The 26,264-nt window shown below is 42.0% G+C and overlaps 1 protein-coding gene across 1 annotated transcript; it reads right to left on the reverse strand.

Moving 5' to 3' along the window:
- Positions 1 to 3,400: 3,400 nt before the first annotated feature.
- On the reverse strand, positions 3,401 to 25,346 carry IMPA2 (inositol monophosphatase 2). Its single transcript, XM_066328872.1, has 8 exons — positions 25,194 to 25,346; positions 19,196 to 19,329; positions 14,584 to 14,688; positions 12,552 to 12,597; positions 10,147 to 10,255; positions 6,506 to 6,614; positions 6,201 to 6,352; positions 3,401 to 5,380 (listed from the first exon to the last, which is right to left on the reverse strand). Exons 1-8 carry the CDS (start codon positions 25,308 to 25,310, stop codon positions 5,265 to 5,267), a joined length of 888 nt encoding a protein of 295 aa, XP_066184969.1. The 5' UTR covers positions 25,311 to 25,346; the 3' UTR covers positions 3,401 to 5,264.
- Positions 25,347 to 26,264: the final 918 nt, after the last annotated feature.

Below are 26,264 nucleotides of genomic sequence, written 5' to 3' on the forward strand. Positions count from 1 at the left end.
CAAGAATGTGTCTGCAAATCTTTTATCTTAGAAAACATCTCTGAATATATGTTTTTCTTTCCACAGATGAACACTTTGAATTTGATTGTGACAGGTGGCTGGAGACACAAACACTGAGAAATTTTAAGATGATTTTTGTGGGCCTTTGTATTAATAATTTGTATATAAAAACCTATTCCAGACTCAATTTTTATCTATCATATCTATATCATCTATATATCAATATCTGTATCAATAATCTATTATCCATATATGTATAAATAAAATACTATTTTCCCAGCATTAAATGAATATTGAAATTTAAGACTGTATGAAGAATATGAATAGTATTTTTTTCCAAATTGTATTGTTACATATCCATTAGCACTGATTTTGATAGTAAGTGCTTGGAGGAGAAAAACACTCCTGTTTGGAGCTGATTAATGTTCCACGTTGCAAACCAGGCATTGTTGAATGAAAGAAGGTTTTCCCTCCCCATGACCAGATGAGAAAATGTTGGCTATTTTATTTCTACTGAAAACAGGTACAATTCCACTGATTTAATCAATTCATCCCGGTAAGTGTTTTAATCAATTCATCCTGGTAAGTGTTGGCAGGAAGACTCAGACCTCAATTTTGAATCAGTTTGTTTCAGTGAATTGGAAAACAAGAGTTTTAATGGCTCTATTATAAAAACCCTGAGCATCCACTAAAAAAGTACTAGCTTTTAGTAAAACTAAAAGCCATTAGGTAACTGAAGAAGGATAGTGCAGTAGGGAGCATGAAGTAGCAGTGTGCATAAAGGGTGCAGAGGATGATAAATGTATAAATACTCTTTATGAGTGTATGTACTGAAGTATTCAGTATGATATAATGGATTTCAGTAATTGCATAGAAGTGACTGCAATTAAAGAGCCTTCTGATCACTGACCAATCCCCACACCACCTGTATGAAGTGGGTCTCTCTGGCTGCATTATTACCAGGCTGCACTGTGGTACCTTCATTGATATACACAGACTTCATAACTGTACTCAAGGGAAATTGCATATGATTTTTTTTTTTTGGTCATTGAAATAGTAAGATTCAGTATGCTGAGATACAGAATTCAGATTCTTCATGTTGTGAACCACTCACCTTCCTATTCTGTGATGAGAAAGGTCACACTTTTTGTCCATTTTAATTTAAAATTCACTGTACAAATATAATGAAATGAAAAGGACAGACTACAAACCCACCATTGTAATGCATTTTAAAATTAAAATTTCAGGAGCAAACCCCACAGAAATCCAGAATTAGTGTCAGCAGTTATTCCTCTTTGGAATAGAATTAGTTCTTCTGCTATGTGCACACAGCATGCATATTAAATACAGCATCCTATAGTGCCATTGTCATGCCTGGTGGATGGATTAAAAGAAAATGGAAATTCCTTCCCTCCACTGCTGGTGAATGATTTGTTGCACTCCTTAATGTTGGGGAGATGTTTTATGAAAGACTTAACTTTGACATGCTGTAAAATGGCAACTGCTGGAGGAACAATAATTTTGACTTCTCTATGTTTTCAGTCTTGGCAATACAGTCCTGAAGCAGAGCACATTTTGGTACACAGCTCCCCTATTAGCATAAAGGAAAAAAAATAATTTAAACAGTCCTGGTAGCTCTAGGAAGGTACCAGGAAAAAGGTGTGGTCTGTGTTAATTTGATATAGTGGCTTAAGTCTTATTTCATTATTCAGAGATCCCCTTTGCACATCTCCTGAGCAGACAATGAATAGATCCAACTCTGCTGAGAGAAGAGTGTAGCTCCAATTCTGACACCAGAATGGCTACTGGTAAGTGATACTTTTATTCCTTTAATCAAATCAACAGGAGCCAAATTCTAGATGAAGCATGGAGAATGTTGCCTGTGGGCCCCCAGGTAAGTGCTTCAATACATGCATAATTTCTTTAATACTAGGAGAATAATTAATATGAACAAGAGGAAAATATCAGTCCTTCAGCACACCTGAAACATGTTGTGACTTGTTCTGCAAAATCTGACAAGCTTAACAAGACACACGCTGCAGAGGAATCAGCCACTGGTCATTTCTCTGGAGTTTGCAGGGATTTTTTTTTTTTCAGCCTTTATTTTACCAGAAAGCACCCCTCGACACCAGACCAGCAGACTGGAGGTTGTTCTCCACCAGTGAGCTGGTGAGGGATGCAGACATGAACTGGAATAGCTCCAGGAAGCTGAGCACCATTTTCTTACAGAGGAAGCACTCGCTTTTCAGAGCACAGGCATCTTTGTCATGCTGGTGTTCAGGGAGAAAATCTTCATCTGTCCTGGATACACTATGTACTCCATAATATATGCATTGGAAAACAGTTGAAGCATTTTATGACAGCTGGCAGGAAAAAGAGTCCACATGTTTGAGCATTTTGGGGGATTTAAGTTTTTGGCTAATGTGCTGCACTATGAATGCTTGCAGTCACAAGATGAGCTGCTGGGCACGTGCTGAGCAAAGTTTCACTTGGCTACCAAGCAGTAAGGAAGAGAGGACAAACTCCAGCACAGTTTTTGCAGTCAAATAGCTTTAAGGCTGCATTTCGATGCAAACTCTGAACTGGGATGCTTTGACACCATCTGTGAAGGGAGTTGTCCTGCTTGCCCCCTGCTACCCCCTTTGGTGCCTGAAGTCAGCCGCTCATGGTGGCCAGGGACGGAACTGGCTTGGGAAAACGGTGTGCCTTGAAAAGAATCCCTTTGTTGTTTACTGGGGTACTTTGCAGGCAGATCACTCCACTCATCTGGTCCCCTGGAAGGGTTCAGAAATGTTTGTCCTGGCACACAGGCAGCAGAGGAGGTGGGGGAGACAGGATTGTTGCTCCCCACACACACGGCCAGTTTAACATACTTGGGCTACAGTCCAAATAAAATTCCAAACTGCATCCTGGGCACAAATGAGAACTCGGGACTGGGTTTCTGCACTTCCCCCTTCCTGCCTTGCTTGGCTCCCAGCTTTGCAAACCACTGGCCTGTGCCACTGAAGTGGCTGCACAGATTTCCCTGCTCTGCCGAGCTCTGGGAGCGCCAGGGCACACCAGCCCTAACTGGGTCAGAGACTTTCTTTGTACAATGAGCTGAGCTGCTGGGAAACCTCGCAGAGCCATGGAGCAGCTCAGCTCACACATGCAGTGGGGGGGACGGGGTGAGCAGGGGGAGCGGATGAAGTGGGGCTGAGCTTCCACCACACTTGATTCCCTGCCAGCATAAGCCTCCTTCCAGGGCTTACAGGCACGGCACAAGCCCGAGTAAAGCCCCAGCTGCTCCCACGGCTGCCAGGGCTAAGCACCCTGGAATCAGAGCAGTGCCACCAAACCCCACATGTGTCACTCTGATCTCTGTGCTTGGGAAGCGGGGGGAGAGTGAACAAGAGACAAGTGAGCCTATTAGTATTTATTATTTGTATTATTATAGCACCTCAGTGCCTAGTTGTGGACCAGAATCTCATCCTATTAGCACTGTGAAAAAACAGAGCCAAACTACTGTAGTCCCTGCCCCAGAGGGCTTACAATCTCCTTTTCCAAACAGGGGTACAAAGAGATGCAGGGGGAAAAAGGGAGCAGTGACAAAATGTTGATCACTGTGATGGAAAGTGTTGATTTTCTGATAAGAACCATCAGCCTTTAAAAGCTTATTTGGATTTAGATATTTCTCAAACAGTCAATATTTTGTATTTCTCGTGAAAAAAAAATCAAGAAATCACACAGAACTTCATGTTATATTCAGTGAAAAACATTTTTCATTGCAAGAAACACATACAAGGTTATTTTTAAAAAATATTTAGTTTGTATCTTCTAAGCAGATATTTGAACATGTTTTAAAAGTCTACACATGCAGTGTACTAAAAAAGTTAAGATTTTTAAACAACTCTTCGCTCATTCCTTTATTCAATTTTCACTCTTGCAAAAAAGAGATACCTTTTAATTAAATTTTTGACAAAAAAATAGAGGTGATTTAATATCAACTGCTTTTCTCAACACACTTGTGTTTTCCCTGTGCTCATGATATAAAACAATCTAAATAGAAATTCTCGACTAGATACAGGGATAGAGAACAACTCTGTATTTAGGAAATCTATGTACCTGATTTTACAGGCTTTTCTGATCAATAAGTGTGATTACAACATCGTGCAAGAAGGGCATGTGACTTACAATGTTTTGCAAGCATATCTTATGTGCATATTTTTAATAACTTGTCTGTAAGAGGCCAAATCCTGCTGTTCTGCTTGAAGTTTCTCTAAAATCAACAGCTCTTTGACACTGTGCTCTATTCTGCTGGCCTCCTACTGCTGTGTGACATAGTTAATACTGTGAATAACTCAGCTTGAGTTCAATATTCCTGGTTTTAACTATAAGTACTCTATGGTAGTAATTGTTTACAGGTTTGAGTATCTTACAGAGGCCTACAGGATAGTAGGATTTATGCCCATGCAAAGAGACGAAGGGAAACAAAACCATCTGGGCAGTTTGTAAAACAATTAAACATTTCCCATGGTCAGCTCTGCTATTTGCCATTTGGGTAGCCCCGACTGGAATCACCTAAGTAACCTAAAAAAAACATTACCTGAAAATAGCTTCCAATATTAGCTTTCTTCTCTCTATGCATTCTCTAAGTTGCTGTAAACATCCAGGATATCCATATATATGCACATACACCCCTGGGGGTGTGTGTGTATACACGCAAGGACACGTATAGGTGTACATATACACATATATACACACACACAGACACACAGACATGTACATATATGGATACAGAGCTATGACGTCGTCAGGAAACAACAATGCCATTTTTATTGCATTCTTAAGTATCGTGGAACAAGGGTATTATTATAGGCACACATCTCAACTACTCCTCCTTTACTACAGTCCTAAAGCTCATTTACCTGAGATCTGCATCTGTAAAAATAAAGTTCCATTTTTTAGCTGCGTGTTACAAAAGACTAAATATCAGCCCCACAGATATGAAATTACAACTTAATTTTGAGACTAATTTGCTACAAGTAAAATATTCTATCTTATAAAAAAGATACTGCTGAAAGAGATACATATTAAAAAGGAAACACGATCCTTAGAGGTCTAAAAATCTCCTTATGCCTTCCCACATGGTAATAAATTCATAAAAAATATTTGACACAGAAAATCTCCACGGAAATCATCCTGCTGAAATCACGTACCCTTCCGAGACAGCCATCTTGCCAACGTTACATGGTTCTGGAGGGCAAGCTCCACACAGTGAGGATTTAATTCTCGTCGTCCCGTCGGTAGTGAATAGTTTGTATTTCCTGAGCTATGAACATGGCCATCTCCCTCGTGCCTGCAGCAATCACTCGGCAGGACATAAGATCCAGAGGTCCCCCTGAGGGCAAGAGGATTAACCAAAAGTGTCCTAAATATAAGCCATGCTGAAATTAGATAGGGTCAGAAACACAGAAACACATGCCTCTTTTGGGGTGGGAAGGACAACCTAATTCAACAACTCCTACATGGAAACCTCCAGCAAGAAATCATTTTATAAAATTCTAGATACAGCGCCAAGGTATGCAAGAGGAGCAGTGAATGCCTAGATTTGTTAAGTAGCCAACAATAAATGCAATATTCCCCTCTTCTAGCAACGGGACAGAAATTAATCCATTCAGCAATACCCTTCTTAATTCACCAGATCTTTCCACAGTATCCAGGTACTGGTCACCAGCAAACCATTACTCTGGGATGTGTAACAGCTAAATGAATTAAGTAATAATCTGGAGACTGTGCTGCCCTTTACTCCCTCTGAGTAGCTTCTAGTCATGCATGTCCAGACTGGTACCTGAGAGTCCTCCTTTCTCGGGAGATGTCTCTGTTGAAATCCAGTTGGAACCTGAGCACACCTGCCAATCTCCTGGGCTGGTTCCTTACTGTAAATATGAGGCTTTAAGGGGAATTTACTCCAAGTCATAGAAATACAGTTTGACTCAGAAGACCTTTGATGTGATGAAACCCCATGCTGGAATTACATCACTGTGTTCCGAATAGCCGGCCTGAGCCAAGTGGAGAGTACAGACCTTCCTACAAGATATTGCTAGAAATGAGGGAGACGCACAGGGGCAGCACTGGACTGAGGTGACACAAGCTGCCTGGAGGCAGCCACTCACTCATTCCCCCAACAGTCAATAGAAAAGCAAGGGCATTTTGCTCACCTGAAGTGTCTATCACAGTGCCACCTGCCTCTCTGATGATGACAGTGGCTGCTGCCAGGTCCCAGCAGTGCAACCCAAACTGGTAATAGGCGTCTGCAGCGCCGGACGCCAAGTGGCACAGAGCCAGCGTCGAGCTCCCAATGACACGGACCCTACACCCCACAGCAACACAAAGAAGAAAGTGCTTTTGACTTCAACCTATGTGTACAACACATTTGATTCTGTTTTTTTTTTTTTTAATTATCATTACTTTTTAAATGACTTTTTGGTCACAAATGTGAGACATACACCGTAAAATATCTTACCCGTGTGCATGGGCCTTGAGCAATCTCTCAATGTTACCAAGGAACAATTTCAAAGTTGCAGGGTCACGTTTTGGACCAATTTCTGTTAAAATTAAGGCCTTCGAGATATCTGCAATGGTAGAGAGATGTTTCCATTAATTTAACATCTTCCAGGTAGGCTCCATAAATTTGTTTTTAAATTAAACACTAATGGACTTTTCGCACAGAAATAATTTTCACATCCCTTTTTCTACCCCAGACTTTTTCATAAAGTGACAACTTGGCATAGAAATTCAAGCAAGACTAGGTTTATCCTATCAAATGGTCTGTTCTAAACACACTTAAAAAACTCCCCGTAACAGGAGGATTAACACCAAGAATGCATTCTTACACTCCTTCTCTTTCCACACATTGTTTTATTTCATTGACCAATCACCTTTTGGTAAATTCACTAATACTAGCAGTCAACAAAAAATAATCTAGTAATTTAGTAACTACTAATGATGTTAACAGGATGGTTCTTGAATAGGGAATTTTAATGTAATTTGTTAATCAATTATAAACATTTGGGAACCAGAAAGAGGAAATAAAAGTTTCTCCCTAAATTTCTTGTCACCTAGTAATAATCAAAGACTGAAGACATCTTATGACTGAAACCTCCCCCCTTATGACAAATTACGGCAGTACTTTTCATCATAATAATCTGTGAATGTTCTATTTGTCCTGTGTTCAGCAAGGGCAATGCTGTCCTAGAGCAGATGGAGATACCAGCCTTGTGTACAGTCAAAGGAGAGACTCACAGTGGCTTGAAAGGTGTTGAAGCAGTCCTCATGTGAGATCTGAATACTGGCAGGCTATAACAAGCGCATGCCAATGTAGGTGGAGATGCTTGATCAAATGCCAAGTGTCCCTGCTCCTGCTGTGCCAGCTGAACTCAGAGGTGTTAAAGGGATGACAAAACTCAAAGGTTTAGTGGTTGAAAACTCACTGACTGGGCTGTGCCCAGTGCCAGGTGTCACCTCTTACCCTGGACTAAAGGTGAGGCAATTATTCAGGTAGGCAACCTCTACCTGATTCTTACAGCTACCTGCATAAGCTAAAAGTTCTCTGCACAAGGAGCAAGGAGGTTCTCAAAAGCAAATTAGGCTGGAGTGAGGCACCATTTAATTAAGCAGGCTACCAAAGAATTTATTATTGCAGATGAACCTTACGGATTCAAGCAATGTGGTAAAAGGGTTGGTGAGTAAAAGGTATGTAATTAGATTACAAGTTACAGGGTGTCACAAATATTAACTGTAGGAATGTAGATTCAACTGCCGCTTCTTAAATTACTGCATTAAACCAGAAAAACACCAATTCAGGCATGCTGTAGGGTATTTGTTGTTTAGCCGCTACCAGAAATTCTAGATTGTGAAAGCTGTTATTTTGCGTAACAGATCCATTTATAATCAGAGAACATTTAATGCCCATCTCATTGCTGAAATGCATGAAGCATTCACACCAGTTATGGTTAGGTTGTAACTGAGACAGTTATTCTTTTGAGTTATTAAGAATATTTCTTAGGCACAGACAGATCTCTTCAATTTTCCTCAAGGCTACAGCTGGAAATGGGATGAACAGACTAAGACAACTAAGAGGGAGGTCTCTGCTTAGAAAAGGGAGCTGACTGATCACAAGACACTATGACATTTCAGGAATTCAGGATATGAGATAAAATTTACTGAATATTCCTTATTCTGACAGAGGCAAAAAAATACAAAGGCAGGCTTGGTAGAAAAGATTTAACAGTGATATGGATAAATTTATATGGAAAAGATCAGTTCTGTTGACCACAGAGGATTAAAAAAGGAAAATACATTTACAGTATTAGCACATGTAAGGCCTGACATGAATCTAAGCATGAGAAGAAAGTATCCTCAAGATAACAGGGAAGGTGGATCCTTCGTTTAAGTGTATCATAACTGTGGACTCGCATACCAAACCACTACAAAATTTGGTGTTGACAAAGAACAGTGTTTGCCTGGGCTGTGATTTCAGATGATTAAATCTGAACAATGAATGTATAAGTGTAGATCAATGTCATACAATAATCACATTTCCTGAAAACAAATGGCAGTGAGTGACATGACAGCTTAAATCTCAAACACATCATGGCCACTTCAGTTCCAGTGGCAGGTAGAGGGAAACACAAATCTCTCTTCCAGGGTTGGTTTATTTCACCGAAGGCACAGCCCTTACAGAGCAATTGTGATTTAAAACACTTATAACATCAGGAGAAGTGAGATTAAAGCAGATCCAGCTTCACTGGTGAAAATTTCCCACCACAAAATGATGTATCTCAAAACAAAAGAAAGTTTCAAAGCATTTGGAAGGGCAGAAGGTCTACTTCCCTTGCTATGTTCTAGACACCCACATAGACTGGGTGTCTAGAGAAAGGAAGACAGAAGTGACATGTGCCAAAATTGTTCATTGCTCAGCTGGAAACCACAACTCTCTCTGACTGCAAAAGCACGTGAGGCCATTTCCACAGTTGTTCATGCAGACCAACTGGGAGCAGCACCCCTAGGTCTTCCTAAAAGTCTCTGCCAGTATGGGCTTTTTTGGAATTTGAGATATTTGAGCACTGATAAAAATGTGATGTATGATCAGCAATTAAAATCTTAGGGATTTAAGATTTACAATGACTTTAAAATCCGTCTCTCCAAATATGCAGACCCCAGATCACTATTAACTTAAATGAATAGGCAAACTTCCCAAATTTCGGGTGAAATTTTGATTTCAAAATCTAAAGAATTCTAAAGATTTCTAATTTTCTAATTTCTAATCTAAAGAAGAATCTAATTTCAGAATCTAAAGAAATCTGTATGTCAAATGGCTTGAATTTACTGTGTTTTGAGCTCATTAAATCTGTCTTTGGGGTGAAGTTTTTACCATCTCATGCGTACAGTGGTGCACATTTCTGGCACATGTCTGCTTCCACTTAAAACTGAGTGCTATGCTCTCCTCTTCATTTTGATTAACTAAGAGAAAACTTCTCTAAATAACACCAAATTATTGTTTTCTATAATCATTAGGTAAACAGACAGATCTATGACTTGGTTTATTGATAAAAGAATCCCATTGAAGTGTTGGCAAAATGTTGCTGGCTATTTGTACATCGAAACATACCTCACACACCAGAGCAAGCTGTTAAAGAACCCCTAATGAAGCATGCACCCTTTAATTCACTGTTAGCACATCTGCCTACAGACATCAGACACTCTGTGACATAAAAGTTCATCAGAAAAGAAGTGAGTAGCAGCCACAATAGTACTCTGAATTCAATTCACCATTCCCATTGCATCTTGCTTATAAAAAGTTATGCCAGTGCTCAGCTGGAATGAAACTGGTGAATCTACACATTCTTCCTTATTTTAAACAACGGTTGTGAAGCGAAGTTATTTAGGATTATTTAAATAGTTCATATTCAGATGTATATTTTTAAAAGAAAAGGAGGAAAGTGATTTTTCAGGAAAAAAACAAACACAAAACAACAAAATTATCATGCAGGTGAAATACTTTCCATCAGGATAATGATGTTCATTATCCTAATGATGATTTGCAACAACTCTGAAACAAAATTAATATATTCCTTTTAGAGTTCTAACAAAATCTAGACCAACCTGTCTCTTTTGATACCTGAAGCCTTTTGTCATTACAAAATGCCCCTTGACCTCTTCTACCAGTGTATAATCGTTCTTCAGTGCAGTGGTAAATTACACCAAATTCAAGCTTTAAGATTTTGAAAAGGAAAGAAATGAATGCAACTCAAATTACTCATCATAAATATAAACAACTACTAATGGCAAAAAGATCAGCAATATTTTAATTGGTACACATAATAAAGATTACACTGATGCTAAAAAACTGGAATAATTTTACTATTACTGTGATATTGAGATATAGGTCATATAAAATTCAGTTTATAGAGAGAAGTTAATGCAATGTGTTCCTGATCCTCTCAATTTCTACTCGCGGTTTGTTTCTCTTCACATTAGACTGGATTAAACACTGAGTTGTTTTCAAATGCAATTGAAAGGTCTTTACTGAAAATATGCAAGGCCTCTGAGACAAGACTCTGAATGCTTTGCTTTCCCTGGTGAGCAGTTACTCCTTGAAGCAATCCCACTGACCTTGGCTGGACCACAGAGATTTGCAGCCCCAGGATCAGTCAGGCATCCAAACTCAGGAGTCATGGCACATCTTTATTAACAGCAGACGCTTTTGTAGGCACCTCAGCTCTCGTGGTACATTGAATTTGCCTGCCTTTTCAATCTGAGCAGTACACTCCAGTCACTTAATCAAATCTTTCTCTGCAAAATCCTTTCGTGAGGATCTCTTGAAGTCACAAGACTCCAAGAGAGGGAGTTTGCACAGAAATACCCTCAATGAAAGCTTAAGAATGTGCAACACTGGAAATTTTGTGGGAGATTCTGTTTACCAATGAAAAGAGGCTCAGAATTAGACCCTTGGTATTTAAAATTTCTATTACTTTAGTAGGCTTCACCAAAAGACTTTAAAGCACTTTACAAACTTCAGGGGTCAGCTCTGAAAACCGCTCCTAGATCAGTAGTATTAACATTATTTAATTTAGGGCTACACAAAATTAAGTGACTTGCCTGAGGTGTCAGAAGTTGGCCACAAGGTCAACTAAATTTAACATCTCAAATGTTTTAGACTTCAAGTCTTTTCCTGCTGCACTTGGTGTTCATCTGGGACAATTCAAAGGGAATAGACTGTCCTGGCTCCTTACCCTGAGGTCCCATCTAAACCAAGGGGGTTTTTTTGAGCAACGCACTATTAAAAGACTCTTCCCCAAAGACATCTGCAGGAATTTCTTCAAGGCTTATAATCAGGCCAGTTCCCTTGTGTGTACTTTGGCTCTTTTTCAGTTTGCTCTTTTTTTCTGCTTATCCTATTTGTTTGACTGAGGGAGATTTAACATCGTTCTTTACTTTTGTTTCAGCTTTGTTTAGTTTACAAAACCCAAAATATGCAGCATCAAAATCATGATGGTGTTCTAGAAAACATAAATATTAGAGAAAGCTGTCTGGTAATAAAATGTAATGTTCAAAAGGACCTTTGGCAATGAATAAATTTCAGAAAAGCATGGAAGTGTTTCTCTGCAGTTTCCATGTTTGAAAAGTCTAACCAGAGAAGTACACAACATTATTCTGTTTAATTCAGTAGGAGGTACTAGCACATCTGAAAACTAGTGAAAACTACAGAATTCTTGCTGGCTTTGCTTAAAGCTGTACATATATTTAAGGTTGTGGAATTAGACTGAAAGAGGCACATTCATTGGCAATTTGAGTAACTAGTTATTTCATAGATATATATCAAATTGTAAATCAGCAACATCTGGAGAAAAGGCACTAGGACAAATGAGTATAGCTAGGAAATTCAAACTGGCACATTGGAAGGCTAGGTACCTTCCTACCCTCACCACAATCAAGCTCTCATTGAGAGAGTAAAGTAAAGTAAATATAGCTAATATAGCTAAATATAGCTAATTTACTACATTAAGAAAAATACAAGTGCAGATTGAATAAACTAAGCCCACAATTTTGCACTCTTCATAAAATCAGTTCTACATTGACTCATAGCAGGAGTTCACTTTCACAGATACTACTAGCAGGAAAGAGGCAATAATAACACAGGAACATCGGGATACATGTTTAAATTATGAAGAGGCAGCACCAAATTGAACTTATTATGGCTTTGTCTAACTAAACCTTGCTCACACCAGTACTTCCTTTTTCTCCAAATAAGTTTTATAATACTTAAAATAATTCGCAGAATTCTGTTTTAATTGCCAGTTTGCATAAGCAAATTTTGCAGGACTATGATTTTAGATGAGTAGAGTATGATCAGATGCTTTTAAAAGCATAGGAAAACCTGAGTAGTGACTTTTTTTAAGTTTTGGGTTTTTTTTTCTTTTTAATTTAAAGTTCTCTTAAAGTTCCCACATGGTTTTGAGACTTCTAGCCAACTCTCAGGTGCCCATCTTAAAGAACATACTTCATACCTCTTTGTTAACAGCAAATCCAATGCTCACTGCCACTGTTGGAAATCTGTGAAAAATAAGAAATGAAGTAGTACAGATGAAAAATCTCTCAACTTACTCCTTATCAACCCTCTTGGGCAACAAAACCCCACATGGAGCTCTCTGAGTTTGCTTGTCAAAATGCACTTGACATTATACTATGCCTCCTTTGTCGGCCTCTCTAACTTTGTCAATTCCTTTTGAAATATAAGTTAATATTGGAGAAGGCAAGAAATAAACTCATGAAGACATCACAATTTTTCTACTGAACATGTAGTATATTTTAGAGCTGTTTTTGCTTTAGTGTAATTGAATTATCCAGTATAAAACCACTAATGTTATAACAAGTCATTGCTTTTAAGAGCACACTTTGTTCAAGCTATGCATCTGAGATAACAATTAAGTAGATGGAGATACCTTGCTGCTGACACCAACATAAAAAGAAACCAGCTCCTCTATGCTCTCCTCTTTGAAAGTGATGATCATGGATTTAATTTGGTCCTTCTGACTACTGTATAACTATTACATTTCAAACAATGAAATAAATTCGTTTCTTAAAAACCCATTTTGAAAAGCCCTTTGAAAGTCCAGACAGTACTGCCAGGAAATTTCACTTAATTGCATGAAACATCACCATGTGACACCCCCCATCTCCCCTGGATCTCTGTGTAACTGGAACAAAAGTCAAGGAATTTTTTTTTTTTTTTAGGAAAATTGTAGTTATTTTAAGCTGTTAACTATAAGGCAGGGCTTCTAAGTAGAAATATTTTGAATAGCCATTAGTTTACAACTCCTAACACTTGAGTAGTGAATTAAAAGTCTTAATGGTTGCAGCACTGAGCCCTAGATTTGGTTTTGCGGGGGTACTTTAGGAATGAACAGCGGAATCTCTGTACAGCTCAGTTTCCAGCTGCTCTACACGCCCCAGGAAGAAGGCAGCGCTGTGCCTGAAGGGGAGCCCCCAGCACTCCTAGAAGGAATGTGTAAACGCCGCCGGAGGCGCGGAGGCGCGGGGCCAGGCGCCCTGACAGCACAGCCTTGTTCCGCGGCCGGGGGGAGCCCGGGGCCGGGAGCTGGGAGCCCGGGGCCATGAGGGAGCCCGGGGCCATGAGGAAGCCCGGGGCCATGAGGGAGCCCAGGGCCATGAGGGAGCCCAGGGCCATGAGGGAGCCCGGGGCTGGGAGCTGGGAGACCAGGGCGGGGGCCGGGAGCCCAGGGCCATGAGGAAGCCCGGGGCCATGAGGGAGCCCGGGGCCAGGAGTCGGGAGCCCAGGGCCATGAGGGAGCCCGGGGCCATGAGGGAGCCCAGGGCCGTGAGCCGGGAGGGAGCCCAGGGCCAGGAGAGAGCCCAGGGCCATGAGGGAGCCCAGGGCCAGGAGGGAGCCCGGGGCCATGAGGGAGCCCGGGGCCATGAGGGAGCCCAGGGCCAGGAGAGAGCCCGGGGCCATGAGGGAGCCCAGGGCCATGAGGGAGCCCGGGGCCAGGAGTCGGGAGCCCAGGGCCATGAGGGAGCCCAGGGCCATGAGGGAGCCCAGGGCCAGGAGAGAGCCCGGGGCCATGAGGGAGCCCGGGGCCATGAGGGAGCCCAGGGCCATGAGGGAGCCCGGGGCCATGAGGGAGCCCAGGGCCAGGAGAGAGCCCGGGGCCATGAGGGAGCCCAGGGCCATGAGGGAGCCCAGGGCCATGAGGGAGCCCGGGGCCATGAGGGAGCCCAGGGCCGGGAGAGAGCCCAGGGCCAGGAGGGAGCCCAGGGCCAGGAGGGAGCCCGGGGCCATGAGGGAGCCCAGGGCCCGGAGCCGCCGGGCAGCCCGCACTAACCCCGGCTCAGCCGCAGAGACCGGCACTAACACGGCTCCCCCACACACACACCACGCCGGGTACCGAGATAAAGGGATGATGGCTCCTGTTAATGAGTCAAAGGAGCAAACCCACCAGGGAAAAGCGCCTTCAGGAGGAAGGGAGGCCCTGTGAGAAGCTACATTTTGGGTTTTGATGTGTCTCCCAGGCCGCTTACCTGTGCACAAAGTTGCACGTTCCATCAACAGGGTCAATAATCCAGGTGGGACTGTCGGTGAGGACACACTTTGAACCTGCAGCAGTGGATTCTTCTGCAATAAACCTGCATTTGGTGCAAGGGTGGAACAAGTATCCCAGAACATTAGCTTAGATACGTGACTTGGAAAGCACAACCTCATCATTCTGGTTTTTAAAAGAGAACTTCTCCCTCTCTCTCTCCATAAAACCTTCTTGTATAAATGTTAGCACACATACTGCTTTTTAAATTCAGGAATTGGTAACTTTTCATAGAGACTTTGAGGGAGAGTTCTCGAATCTACAGCATACTATTTTACATAGAAAAAAACCAAGTCTATTTATGTACACTTCCCTGATATACCATTAAGGAAGCCATGAAAATGAATGCAGAAATGGATCTGAACTGGCATCCCTGGAACTCAAGGAGAAAATTATTTTATGCAGAATATAATTTTATGGGTTAAGTCTGTCTCTTGCAGTAAGTAATATAAACTGCAAACTCTACCTGCTTCTCTTCTGCAGTCAAATTCAGTCAGAATTAAAAAATACACCCTTAGAAAATCCACAATCTTGCTCCTATTTGTATTTTTTTACAGTAATCCGACTCAGGAAATTAAAAGGTTTACAAAGCTGGACGTTCTTTTTCCCATGATCCAGAAAAAAAAATCAACAAATTAATTTTTGTTTGTTGTTTGGATGCACAAGGCACAAAACGAAATCTGAGATCATCTTCTCTTCTGTTGTTCTGTCCCAGTTTCTTTTAATAGTTTTTTGGGGGTTTTTTTTCTCCTTTTTTTCCCTGGGAAACGAACATCCAGTTCTGGCACATTTCCTGTCGACCTTAATTATCCCTGCTTTCCCATAAACTGCCCAAGGTCTCTTTCTGTAAGACATGTGCAGGTGCTACTCTCACAGATTTTCATGAAGCCCTATATGTACAGAAGGAGTAGAGTCCAACTCCTAGTACTGAATCTTGCTGGTGGTTTCACATTTGAACAGCTGGTAGTAGTATTCAGAGTTTCTGCAAATGCTTGAAGACAAAAAAAGCTTCTCTCAAAGACACAAAGAGAAAAAAAAATAAGAGAAAGAGAAAATGCCTTTTGCAAAAGAGTCCTTCCCTAGGACTAGAGTAGCAGCTATTTTACTTGGTGTATTCCACCGGTACCTCACGATTCCAGATACCACTTGAAGCCATGAGTTTAAAATGTTCTGCAGACAGCATAGGAGGAGACTTTTTGAATTTTCCAAATGCTACTCTACCTCAACCTAGAGTAGAAACAGACAATTTTGATGGCATTATAAACTCCCAGCTGGTACAAACAACGAATTAGGAAGACTTTGTTACTATATTCATCTCCATCAAAGGAAACAGCTGAAGGGCAAAGTGCTAGTGCACAACTGAGAAATGAGAAAGACTTGAACAAGTGTTTGAAACTCTCAGTTTAACATAATACTTTGCAGGCTTCTTGCTCTAAATATTCCATTATCTTGTCTTGGTGCTGTATCACTTGATTTTTGGCTTCACAAATCACCATCCAAACCCAACCACATCTGTGCTGCTGGGTGCAGAGGAGATCCATCTTCTTGTAGGTGGAGCACCTTACCTCCCACCTCAGATTATCCATATTCCACATAAATGATACCTCTCCTTCAACCCTCTGCCAGCTCCCCCAGCTGGAGCTTGAACTATAGCTGCTGCCTGGCCAGTCAAAGAAAGGTGAAATGAGAACCTCATTAAAGACAGGAGTATTTCTGTGTAAGATGATTTGCCCTCAAGCATCCTGAGCCAGTCCCTCGCCTTTCCCTCACAGTGGGGGTGTGATGCTGCAGTCCCTGAGCTCAGAAATGTTAACCTGGAGCTGGGGCACAGCAGTGCCACTGATAAATCTTCATGCTCAAGAGCAATTTTCCCAAAATGGATCTAGAACAAATCAAGCTCACATTTTATGAAATCTGGGCTAATGGGTAAACCCCTGCCCCACCTCCTCCCCTTGCTGCTATACAATACTGGGAAATGTGAGAATCCTGAAGGTCATCTCAGATGTCTTGCTCTGTGTCCTGTAAAAACCTGTAAACTAAGCAAGCAAAACAGTGTGAAGTACTGGAATAAATTCTAGGAACAGCTTGAGAAGTGGGAGGGGTAACCACCTCATTAAAATAGTTAATTTAATATGCCAGCCTGCCAGCTCTGCTGACCTCTGCTCAAATCTGGATTACAGTTTACTCCCACTGAAAATGAGTCTAGTAATTTTAGCCAAGCCTTAGATCACATCTGTTCATGCCATGGTGCCACTCTGAAATTCATTGCAAGAACAGCAGAGAAGCTGTAACATACCATAATCTGCAGCAGGAATGATATCCAGTTGAAGGCAGGAGACTCAATCTGAGGCTATCCCTCACTTATCCCCACATGGGGATCCAAGAACAGAATGATGAGAAGCAAGAGTTGGATGCCAGCCTCCTAAACTCCTGTGTCCTGATTTTAATGTCTACAGAATTAGGGCCACAAGGAATACAAAAGATGAGAGCTTGTGTAATAATAGCAAGGGTAAATGTTGGTATAGCCTTTAGCAACCAGCAGCCCCTGGTAGTCTGGCTGTGCCTACACATAACTTTTGGATCTATCTGAAAAAATATCCTCTAGAAAAGACTCACTGGGGGCACATCAATGTACTAAAAAGTGAGCAAAGATTAAAACTTAAGTGAAGTGTGAATGAAGACAATACATATCACTTAACCAAGAAGAGAGAAGAAAAAAGAAACATGGGGCAGAATTTTGAATGGCTTTTCCTAGTATTTCTTTTTACTTCTGAATACATTTCCAGTATCTTAAGACTCATAAGTGCTTTAGTGCAAGTGGCAGATCCTATTAAGATCCCTTTTAATTTTTCTAAGACCTGAAGTCCATTTTTGATTCAGAGGACATAAGAATCAAGATGATTTAGAAGAAAAAGAAATAACAGAAATCTTTAGTGCTGCTTTCAACAGCCAGGTTAGGAGAAAAACTGAATACAATATAAATGATCTTTTAATATCTTCATTGTGCTTTAATTTAACCCCTGACTGTTATTGTAGACTTCTCACTGCACGTGTTTAATCTAGTCTAGCTAAATTTAGATTTAATTTATTGTTTAATCTAAATGCATTAATTATTTGAACAAACTCTAAGCAAACCCAACAACCACTATCAATAAAATAATATTGTCTTGAAGAAATGGCAGTTCTTTCATTTACTTAAAAAAGTTGGAAGTTAACTCTATGGAGTTCATAAAATCTGGGATTTTTCAGTTCCTAGGCCTATATTGACCTTACAACTTTTGTTCCCATTCTGAGTAACTTCAGTGTGTCTGGTGATTTGCATTTTATGGGAAATGTGTAGGTTTCATGTTCTCTGCCAGATTGCTCAAGGAAAAAAAAAACCAAAAAACTAACATAAGAGTGCAGATGACAGAAGAGCACAGCCAGCAATAGTAGAAGGAATATTACACAAATAATAGGCTTGTAAAGCCTGGCACTCTCTTGAGAATTGCAGCCAAGAACCACACATTATGCTGCACAGTACTGCTTCAATATGCCATCACATACAGCACGTATTTAGAAAGACATATGTAGTATAAAATACGCTTTCTGCTCCTTCTTATGGTGTTTTTTTTGCCCAGCAGCATCGTGGATAACCAGATTAGTAGTTGAGCCCTTCAGATTTTCCTCTTTGTTAATTTCTGCACTGTGCTAGAATGCAAGGCTCATGCCCATCAGAGATGCCCACAGCTAGAAGGGAGGCAGACACTATTTAAGGGATACACAGGCCTTGCACTGGCTCTGCAGGAAAATGAATTTTATCCACTGAAATCAAATGTAGAAATCAATGGCAGTCTCTGCCTCAAACCAAACCTGGCAACTAATACAAACCCTCTCTCTAATCTGTGCATGAGCTGAGTTGTTATTTTCTAGATGACCACAATATTTCAAGAGGAATCGACAACCTGATCTACTTTTAAAACCTTGGGTTTGCACCCCATGTAGTAATTTATAGCCTATTTATGACTAGGCATCAAATAACAGTGATGATGACAAACAGCCCTGCTTCTCACTGGTCTTCTCACTACAGAACACAAGGTAAATGTCATTAAATACACTTTTATCTCTGCTGATCTGGCAAATGCATATGTGATGACAACAGGAAAGGTCTGCAGGGTGGGACCTTTTCTAGCATATATTTCTGCTATATTTTTATAGACAGCCTTAACATAATTCTTATACAGTAGGCAACAGACCAGTATTCTGAACATCATGGAGATCCACATGAAACCTTCATCCATGATGTCCCTACAGGGGAAACATTTCTATTAAATACATATATCAAGAAACATAGAAAATACAAAGTATACTAAGTATAAGGAAATGGTACTTTTTTAAAAATAGGAGTCCTATGAAAAGTGTCCAACAGCAATAGGGTAATATATAAGAAAGATACAGAGACATAAGAAAGATACACAGTTCCCTTTTATTTTAAAGTTCCCTTTAAATACCAGTCAGATATGCAGCATGTAAAGGACAAGAAAAGGTCATTGATAGTTTCTATAGGCACTCACCTGTGGGAGGGAAACTTCTCTTTCAGAACAGAAATAATTAAATTTTCCACAAAATGATCAGTTTCTGTCACGAGATCTGCTGCAGATGTCTTTGTGGACACTTGTTTTTCCTCTGTTAGAGCTTTCCTAATAATCTGAAACAGAAGTTCATAAATCAGATTTGTTGGGCATTCAGCCTGTGCATACTAAAATAATATCTTCACTGAAAAAAATACAGCTAATCCTGAAAAACAGCTGTAGGCCTAATTCTACCAGAGGCTGTTCTAATCTTTTGACAAAAATCCTTCTGAGCTAATGAGTATTCTTTGGGAACATGGCATTTTAAATCAGTCTGCAAAAAACACTCTTGACAGTTTGGGAAAGGATTGATTAAGGGAGGCAACTAAAGGAATAAAAAGGATGATGACAGTCATAATGATTTAGAAAATTACCAGAAGTATATACAAGACAAGAAAAAGCCTCATGGGTCAGGCATTTTTCAAGGAAAGCCCTTTTTTGACATTCTTCTTTATTTTTATTTTAATTTTTTTTAAAAAATTATTTATTTACAGGGCCAATACCCCACTGGTCTCTTACTTTAAAAGATATGCAATAAGGCAAAAGTAATGGGTTTCCATTTTGCCAACAAAGACACAATTTTTAGGGGGGGGTGGGGGTGGGGGGTGGGTTTTTGGAACTTTAAATGCTGACCACCCTCTGGTTCCCAAATAATTGCCATATATTTAACAAGAACAAAATTTGAAGCTTTCCCTAGATATGAAACCAGTAATTTAAACCTGGACTCTCTTCTGGAAATGTCTTTATCTGAATCTCCAGGGTATTACTGTTACAAACTCAAGTACAAATGCACATACGGAAAAACACTTAATAAAAGCTTTTCCCCATTTTTCCCATTTTCTTTCTTTTTTTTTTTTTTTCCCCACTTCTTCATTAAAAAATAAAGGGACAGGATGCAAAAGGAAATTGCGTATTTTAAATCAGTGAAAACTATAAATTATTTGAAAAGAAACCACCACAAAACAAAGGAAAAGTTAGGCACCACTTATTTGTTTAGAATGATGGTGTTAAAACCCAGCAGCAACAACATCAATATTCCAAGTCCCATCTAAAATTTATATATTTCAATTGCTTAACTTAATTTCCATTGATCAAAGTATTTTAAAACCATTGAGAAATACTCAATGACCAAACAAAACAGTTCTGCTGCATTATGTATGGGAAAGGGAGCCAGGAACTCCCAAATGTCATCTCAGCTCTTGGTTTTTGTAATATAAAACACTATATTTGAAAAGTGTGCTAATTGTTCTGACAAGTTATGGATATGCTGACTATTGCCTTAGTGTAGAAGGGATCTGCACTAATGCTTCTGCTTTGTGAGCTACAAAACATCAGTTGTGCCTATTTACTGAGCTTGTGAGGGTAGGTAGTACTTTTCAGTTTGAGGTCTTGCTAAAGTTCATTACTGTATATCACAATATTAATCACACTTAATCTTTTTATTCCTCTCAATGCCCTGCGTGGTTGTCTTGAAGGATTTATGATAGAAGAATGGGAGTGTAATTCCAGCGAGGCCCTTGGGCTCCTCTTCAGCCCAAAGCAAAATCCAACCACCCTCAGCTGTGTATTCTAAAAAAAAATTGCTACGCTGATACCTTTTCTTTTATTTGCTCTTCTTTACTTCCCTATTGTCTTTACTGCTTGGAACTCCACATAGTGAAATAGATGAGGAATGCCCTCCTTTTGACAAAGAAGATTTTAATTTCTTCTCAGCAATGCCATGCTCTTGACTTCTATTCAGTTTTAATGCACAGTAGCTAGAGATTTTTGCAGCCATTTAAATCAGTGCCACTGCCCAGCAGTGCAGTGACATCATACCTGAGCCTTGCTGGAAAAGAAAAAGCAGAGATGAAACCTCTCTCCTGCAGATGTGCTCTGCAATCTGCTGATTTCATTCCATGCTCTGGCATTTGACCTCTCTGGTTTGAGTACAACCCTTTGCACATCCCAGCTTCAAATATAATACTTCCTCATTTCTGATCCTTTACTCAGTTGCTCATGACCATTTTTAACTTGAACCCTGTCTGGTGGGCAGCACAAGGCTCCAGCCACTTTGGAGGTGAGAAGTCATGATGCTGGGCTGAGGTCACCAGCCACAAATGGGAACCACAGCTGTGCAGGTTCACCCACAACACACAGGATGGACAGTTCTGATCTTGCCAATTCTCTGCCACTTACAAAAGGGATCCCTATGCATTTGCTCCAGCTTGTACAGGTGTGCAACTCAAGCCAGAGTAGCCCCATACAAGGATCACGTTTCCTGCATTATTCATGAAAAGCTTATTCTTTGGAAAAATGATCAAACAGCTCAGAGTAGTGTAGAACTCAATTTATGTCGAAAAATCCCAAAAAGTCACTGCCTACAAAGGAATGTTAGAGCCAGCTGCCTCAGAAAACTTCAAGGGCATCACTCAAGTCCTCTCCTTGCAGAAGTCTTACAATAAGGTTTGTGGATACCTGCTGCAATTGCCTGGTCTTTCCAGATGGACATGGGGTTCCATAAAAGTCTCACTCTAGGTTACAGGCAGCAGGCAAGCAGAAACCAAAGGAACAACAGGATGATGAAATGGAAACAGCTGATTGCACCTTATCCCCACTGTACAATGAAACTGGCAATCAAAATGCTGTAATTTGGCTGTAAATGCATTTTACTAGACTTTATTCCTGTACTAGGGCTTGTCCCTAGATTACAGAGTTTTTTCAGCAATTTCTAAGCAATTGATTTTTGGGAGCATGGTTATTTAGAGCAGAGCCATTTAACACTCTTAGGCCATGCTGCCCCTCTAATGCAGATCTTATCCTAATACCCTGCTTGGGAGCATTTGGGGAGTTATGCAAAGCAAGGGGCATTTACATCATTACATGGAGACCACATCACAGAGCAAGACCCAGGCTGTCCCTGCTCCCTCCTTCATTTCCCATGGAGCAGGGGAAATGGAGACACTGGAGCTCAGTGCAGTCAGTCCTGCACTCTTCCTTTTTTAATGCCTTTGTGAAATTTATCCCAACAAAGCAGAGTGAAGAAGAGAGAGATGCCTTTTCCCCCAGTACCTGCCAGGAGAGCCACCTAAAGTAGTGTGCTCATGTCAGATATTTCATTTCATCATACTGCTTGCACTGACCATACACTTCTGGGAGATCCAAGATGGATTTTCTTGCTTGCAATACTGTCCTGTAATACTTGCCCAGTGATAAAATCAAACATCTAGATTAAAAGCATGAGTACCTGCAAATAATTCAGGAAATTCCAATCGGATTTGTTAAAACATCTGTCCATGTTACATAGAAAATAGCCTAAAAATTTCCCTTGGGATCAAACATCAGGGAAAAAAATCTTGGCTTTTGAGAATACAGTGGAAATTTTTTTCTTTTTTTTTTCTTTTTTTTTTTTTTCTTTTTTCCTTTTTAGTGGTATTCTGCTAGGTCTCTTATGCCTCATAAAATTATTTGCCAGAAAAAGAAAAAAAGAAGTTTGGACTTCAGCATACTATGCCCTTGTGTCAATTTCTCACTCTTATTTATACCTAGATGTATATTTGCTCATTTTGGTGAAGCTTTTCCAATTCTGCAGCAGGAGAGAACTGTGCAGATATTACTCAGTGCTCTTAGCAGCATCAAAGATGCACAGACTGGTCACGCCTGCTTTTCTTGAGCAAAAAGTCCTATCAAACCTATGGGTGTACTCTCATGAGCAGAGAAAGCAGCTTACTCACAGAAGTAACCAGAAGAGAAGTTTGAAAATGTGCAGTTATTTGTGGCTTTATAGGGTGAATTTTAAAGCAGGTCAATTACAGATGTTACAAAACCATGACCATTCTCGTTATGAAACAGCCATATATATATATATTAAATGAGAGCCTGCAATATTTCATAAAAGTGTCAAGAACTAAACAACAGGATGGGCAAGAGAAGCAATTATTTTAACCCAGTAATAGAGGTTACTCCAGCAACAACACTTTTGACACATATTCAAGCATCACTTCTTTATTGGGCTTTTAAGTTTAGAAGAAACTATTCCAGAGTATAGAAACCTATCTGGTGGAAAGAAGATGTATTTTACCTGTAGCCATGAAACATGAGGCAATACAAATCAAGCAGTTGTGTAAGCCAAAAGGGGAGACCAGAAAACTGTATTACTGGTTAACTTTTCCTAGAAATCCAAAATCTGGAAGTACATGTCTTGTAGACAGTTTCTAATGATTCTAACCCTTCCTAATCTGCCACAGAGCTGAGAAATGGAGCACCTTAAGAGAAAGGCTGAAGTGGCAAAGTTTCACACAGGCATGGAGACTGGAGTTGGATCTGGGAAGACAGAGAGTGCAAGCAGATTTCTGGGAATGGAAGTGAAGGTGGAAAAGTCTGAGGGGTGGGAAGAGAAGCAGAAGAAAAAATGAACTTGACTAGTGGAATTGACTGCTTTTGGTGATCAAAATAACCCCCATTTTTATCAGTCAATTTTCAACAAAAATCCAGTCCTACCAAACGCATGTTACATGCACTTTGTGTCCTTAGCTCTAGTTTCTTTTGGCAGCTGGAAGCAGATGGACGCTTAAATAAAAGATAGAGCCATACCTGCACCTTATCTTCCAGAAGTATCTCCAATGCCTTTTGTAACAAAAAAGATTCCTCAGCATGACAAAATAATTGGAAAAAAAAAATACCCAGTTTCCAAAGTCTTGGTTAAACAACATCTTTGGCTGGTTTAAATTTGGCCTGCCAAGGAATTAGTTATTCCTGCCATTTGCAGGGTAGCAATTGCAAACTCTGGTTTCAGATTCAAGGATTAGTTTTACGAAATGTTTACTTCTTCCAGGAAAAGGTGCTCAGCTGTGATTTTCTGAGCAAGTGAAATGATTGAGGAAGCTCAAAGCTGTCTTTACAAATTGGTATTCTGAGAAATAAGGTGTGGAGGTTTGAGCAAGTCATGAGTCTCTCTTGTGAAATGGCTGGCAGAATGACTATGCCAGAGAAACTCCTGTTTTGAGAGTCTGTGAGAGCATGACCTGTCATCCTGATTTGGATTATCCATTTAGTCCCTGTATTATTAAAACAAGTCTCCTCTCCTCTGGCATTCTGTTCATCTGTGTAGTTATTTTTTACTAAGGAGAAAACATGTTTAATAACACTCACTAAGGAAAAGTTATGGGTCTTAGACTCAGGATAGAAAAGGAGGTTTCTTAAATCACAGCGTAGAGGTACAATGTGCGCCTCAAAATAGAGCAGAATGGAAGCATGAGAGAAATATACATTGCTGAGGTTTGTGTTTTAACCAGTTTCTCAGTCAATCAACCGGCTGATCCCACTTCTTGGCTCTGTTACACCTGGTGGAAGTTTTGCTGCTGCACAGAGTGGGATCAGAATGTCTCCTGAGATGACTAATCTGCTGTGTCAAAACACAGATCTGAAATAAGCTACTACAGACCTTCGCCACACAGCTATTTGTCCCTAGCAAGTGAATGAAGACTGCCAGGTCTAACGACAGAAAACCTCCTTGACACGGTTATTTTTCTCCGCACATGCTGCTGGAAAACAAACACTGGCCCCGAAGGATACAGCCCTCAAAGGGTGTGCCCGAGGGATGGGGCCTCCGAGGGAAGGTCCCCCCCAGGGAAGGGGCCCCCCGAGGGGATGCGGTCCCCGAGGGAAGTACCCCCGAGGGCTGGGCGGCCCCTGCCCCGGGCTGGGGCCTCGAGGGAAGTGGCCCCGCGGGACGGAGCCCCCCCAGATCTGGGGTTCCCCCAAGGTCTGGGCCCCCCGGGATGGGGCCCCGCCGCCGCCATCCCTCCCGCGGCCGAGGGGGTGCCGAGCCCCTCCGCCCTCCTTCCCCGTCCCCAGCTCTGCGCACCAGCCGAGCGCCCGCACGGCGCTTCCTCACACCGGGAGAAGGCTGCTCCGGCCGCGGGCCAGCCCGGCCCGGGGCAGCGGGCGGCGCGGCTCTCACCTGCCCGGCGCGCCGCGCCAGCTGCACCGCCACCTCCACGCACTCCTTCCAGGGGTCCCCGCCGCCGCCCGCCGCCGCCGCCCGCCCTTCCTCCTCCTCCTCCTCGCACGGCTTCATCGCGGCGGCCGCGCTGCCCGGAGCGGGGCCGGGGGGCGCGGGGGGCCCGGCTCCCCGCCCAGGAGCGCCCGCCGGGGAGGATGCACACACACCGCCCGGCGCTGTCACTGCGCGCCCCGGCAGCGCCCCGCCCAGCGCAGCGGGGCGGAGAGAGGCGGCCGCCGCGCTCAATGGGAAGGCGGGCTGGCTGCTGGGCGCTGACTTTGGGTGAGCCCCGGGGGCGCAGGAGCGCCAGGAGAGGCGGGGGTACCGCGGAGAGCTGCGCCAGGGCTGCGCCGAGAGGGCGGGATGCGGCGGGCAGGGTGCGCAGGGGGATGCGGAGCGCAGGGTGCGGAGGGCAGGATGCGCCGCCATCGCCATGGCCGTGCCCCGGCCGCCCCTCCTGACATGGCGCCGGGACCGCCGGGCTGGGGCTGGGGCGCTTTTTCCCCCGGGATGAGGAGGAGCAGGCGCTCCCAGGCCGAGCAGCCCCTCGGCGGCTCCGGTGTCCCCGGGGCCATCTCACCGAACGGGGCCCGGCTGCCGGCGTTACCGGGGCTTCGGGAGAAAAGCGGGCGGCTGGCATCGGCCATCGCGGGAATGAAAGGAAAAAGTGTGGGAAAAGCGGCCTCGGGAGTGGAAAGGCCCCCGAGGTTTTAAAGTTCAGCAGCTTGTTAGTGCCTGGGAGTTCACGTGTGTGTTAAGAAATACACAGCCCTTTATATTTTTTCCCTTGTCTTCGTGTGTCATTTTGGATTTGTCAAGCATGAGAAGAAGAGAATTCAAAGCCCACTCTTCCAGAATCCGTATAAACCAAATTGCCATGCCGGCAGAGCAGGGAACAGAGCTGAGCGATTCTGGATCCGCCTCTCGGAAGGAGGGCAGCCCAGGATGAATGCATGCTTATGCAATAGAGCAGCCAGACTGTTGTGCTTAAAACACCGAGTGAGTGTTGGGAACACACACTTTATCTGT

The sequence above is a fragment of the Sylvia atricapilla genome, chromosome 1 (genome assembly GCF_009819655.1).
Source record: "Sylvia atricapilla isolate bSylAtr1 chromosome 1, bSylAtr1.pri, whole genome shotgun sequence".
NCBI classification, from domain to species: Eukaryota; Metazoa; Chordata; class Aves; order Passeriformes; family Sylviidae; genus Sylvia; species Sylvia atricapilla.

Excerpts from the sequence above, each read along its gene's own strand:
- IMPA2 (XM_066328872.1), bottom strand. The coding sequence starts at position 25,310 with ATGAAGCCGTGCGAGGAGGAGGAGGAGGAAGGGCGGGCGGCGGCGGCG. Across the intron at positions 10,256-12,551 it reads GATTTGCTGTTAACAAAGAG|CTTGAATTTGGTGTAATTTA; the intron begins GTATGAAGTATG and ends AAAATCTTAAAG. Across the intron at positions 6,353-6,505 it reads CTCAAGGCCCATGCACACGG|GGTCCGTGTCATTGGGAGCT; the intron begins GTAAGATATTTT and ends TGTGGGGTGTAG.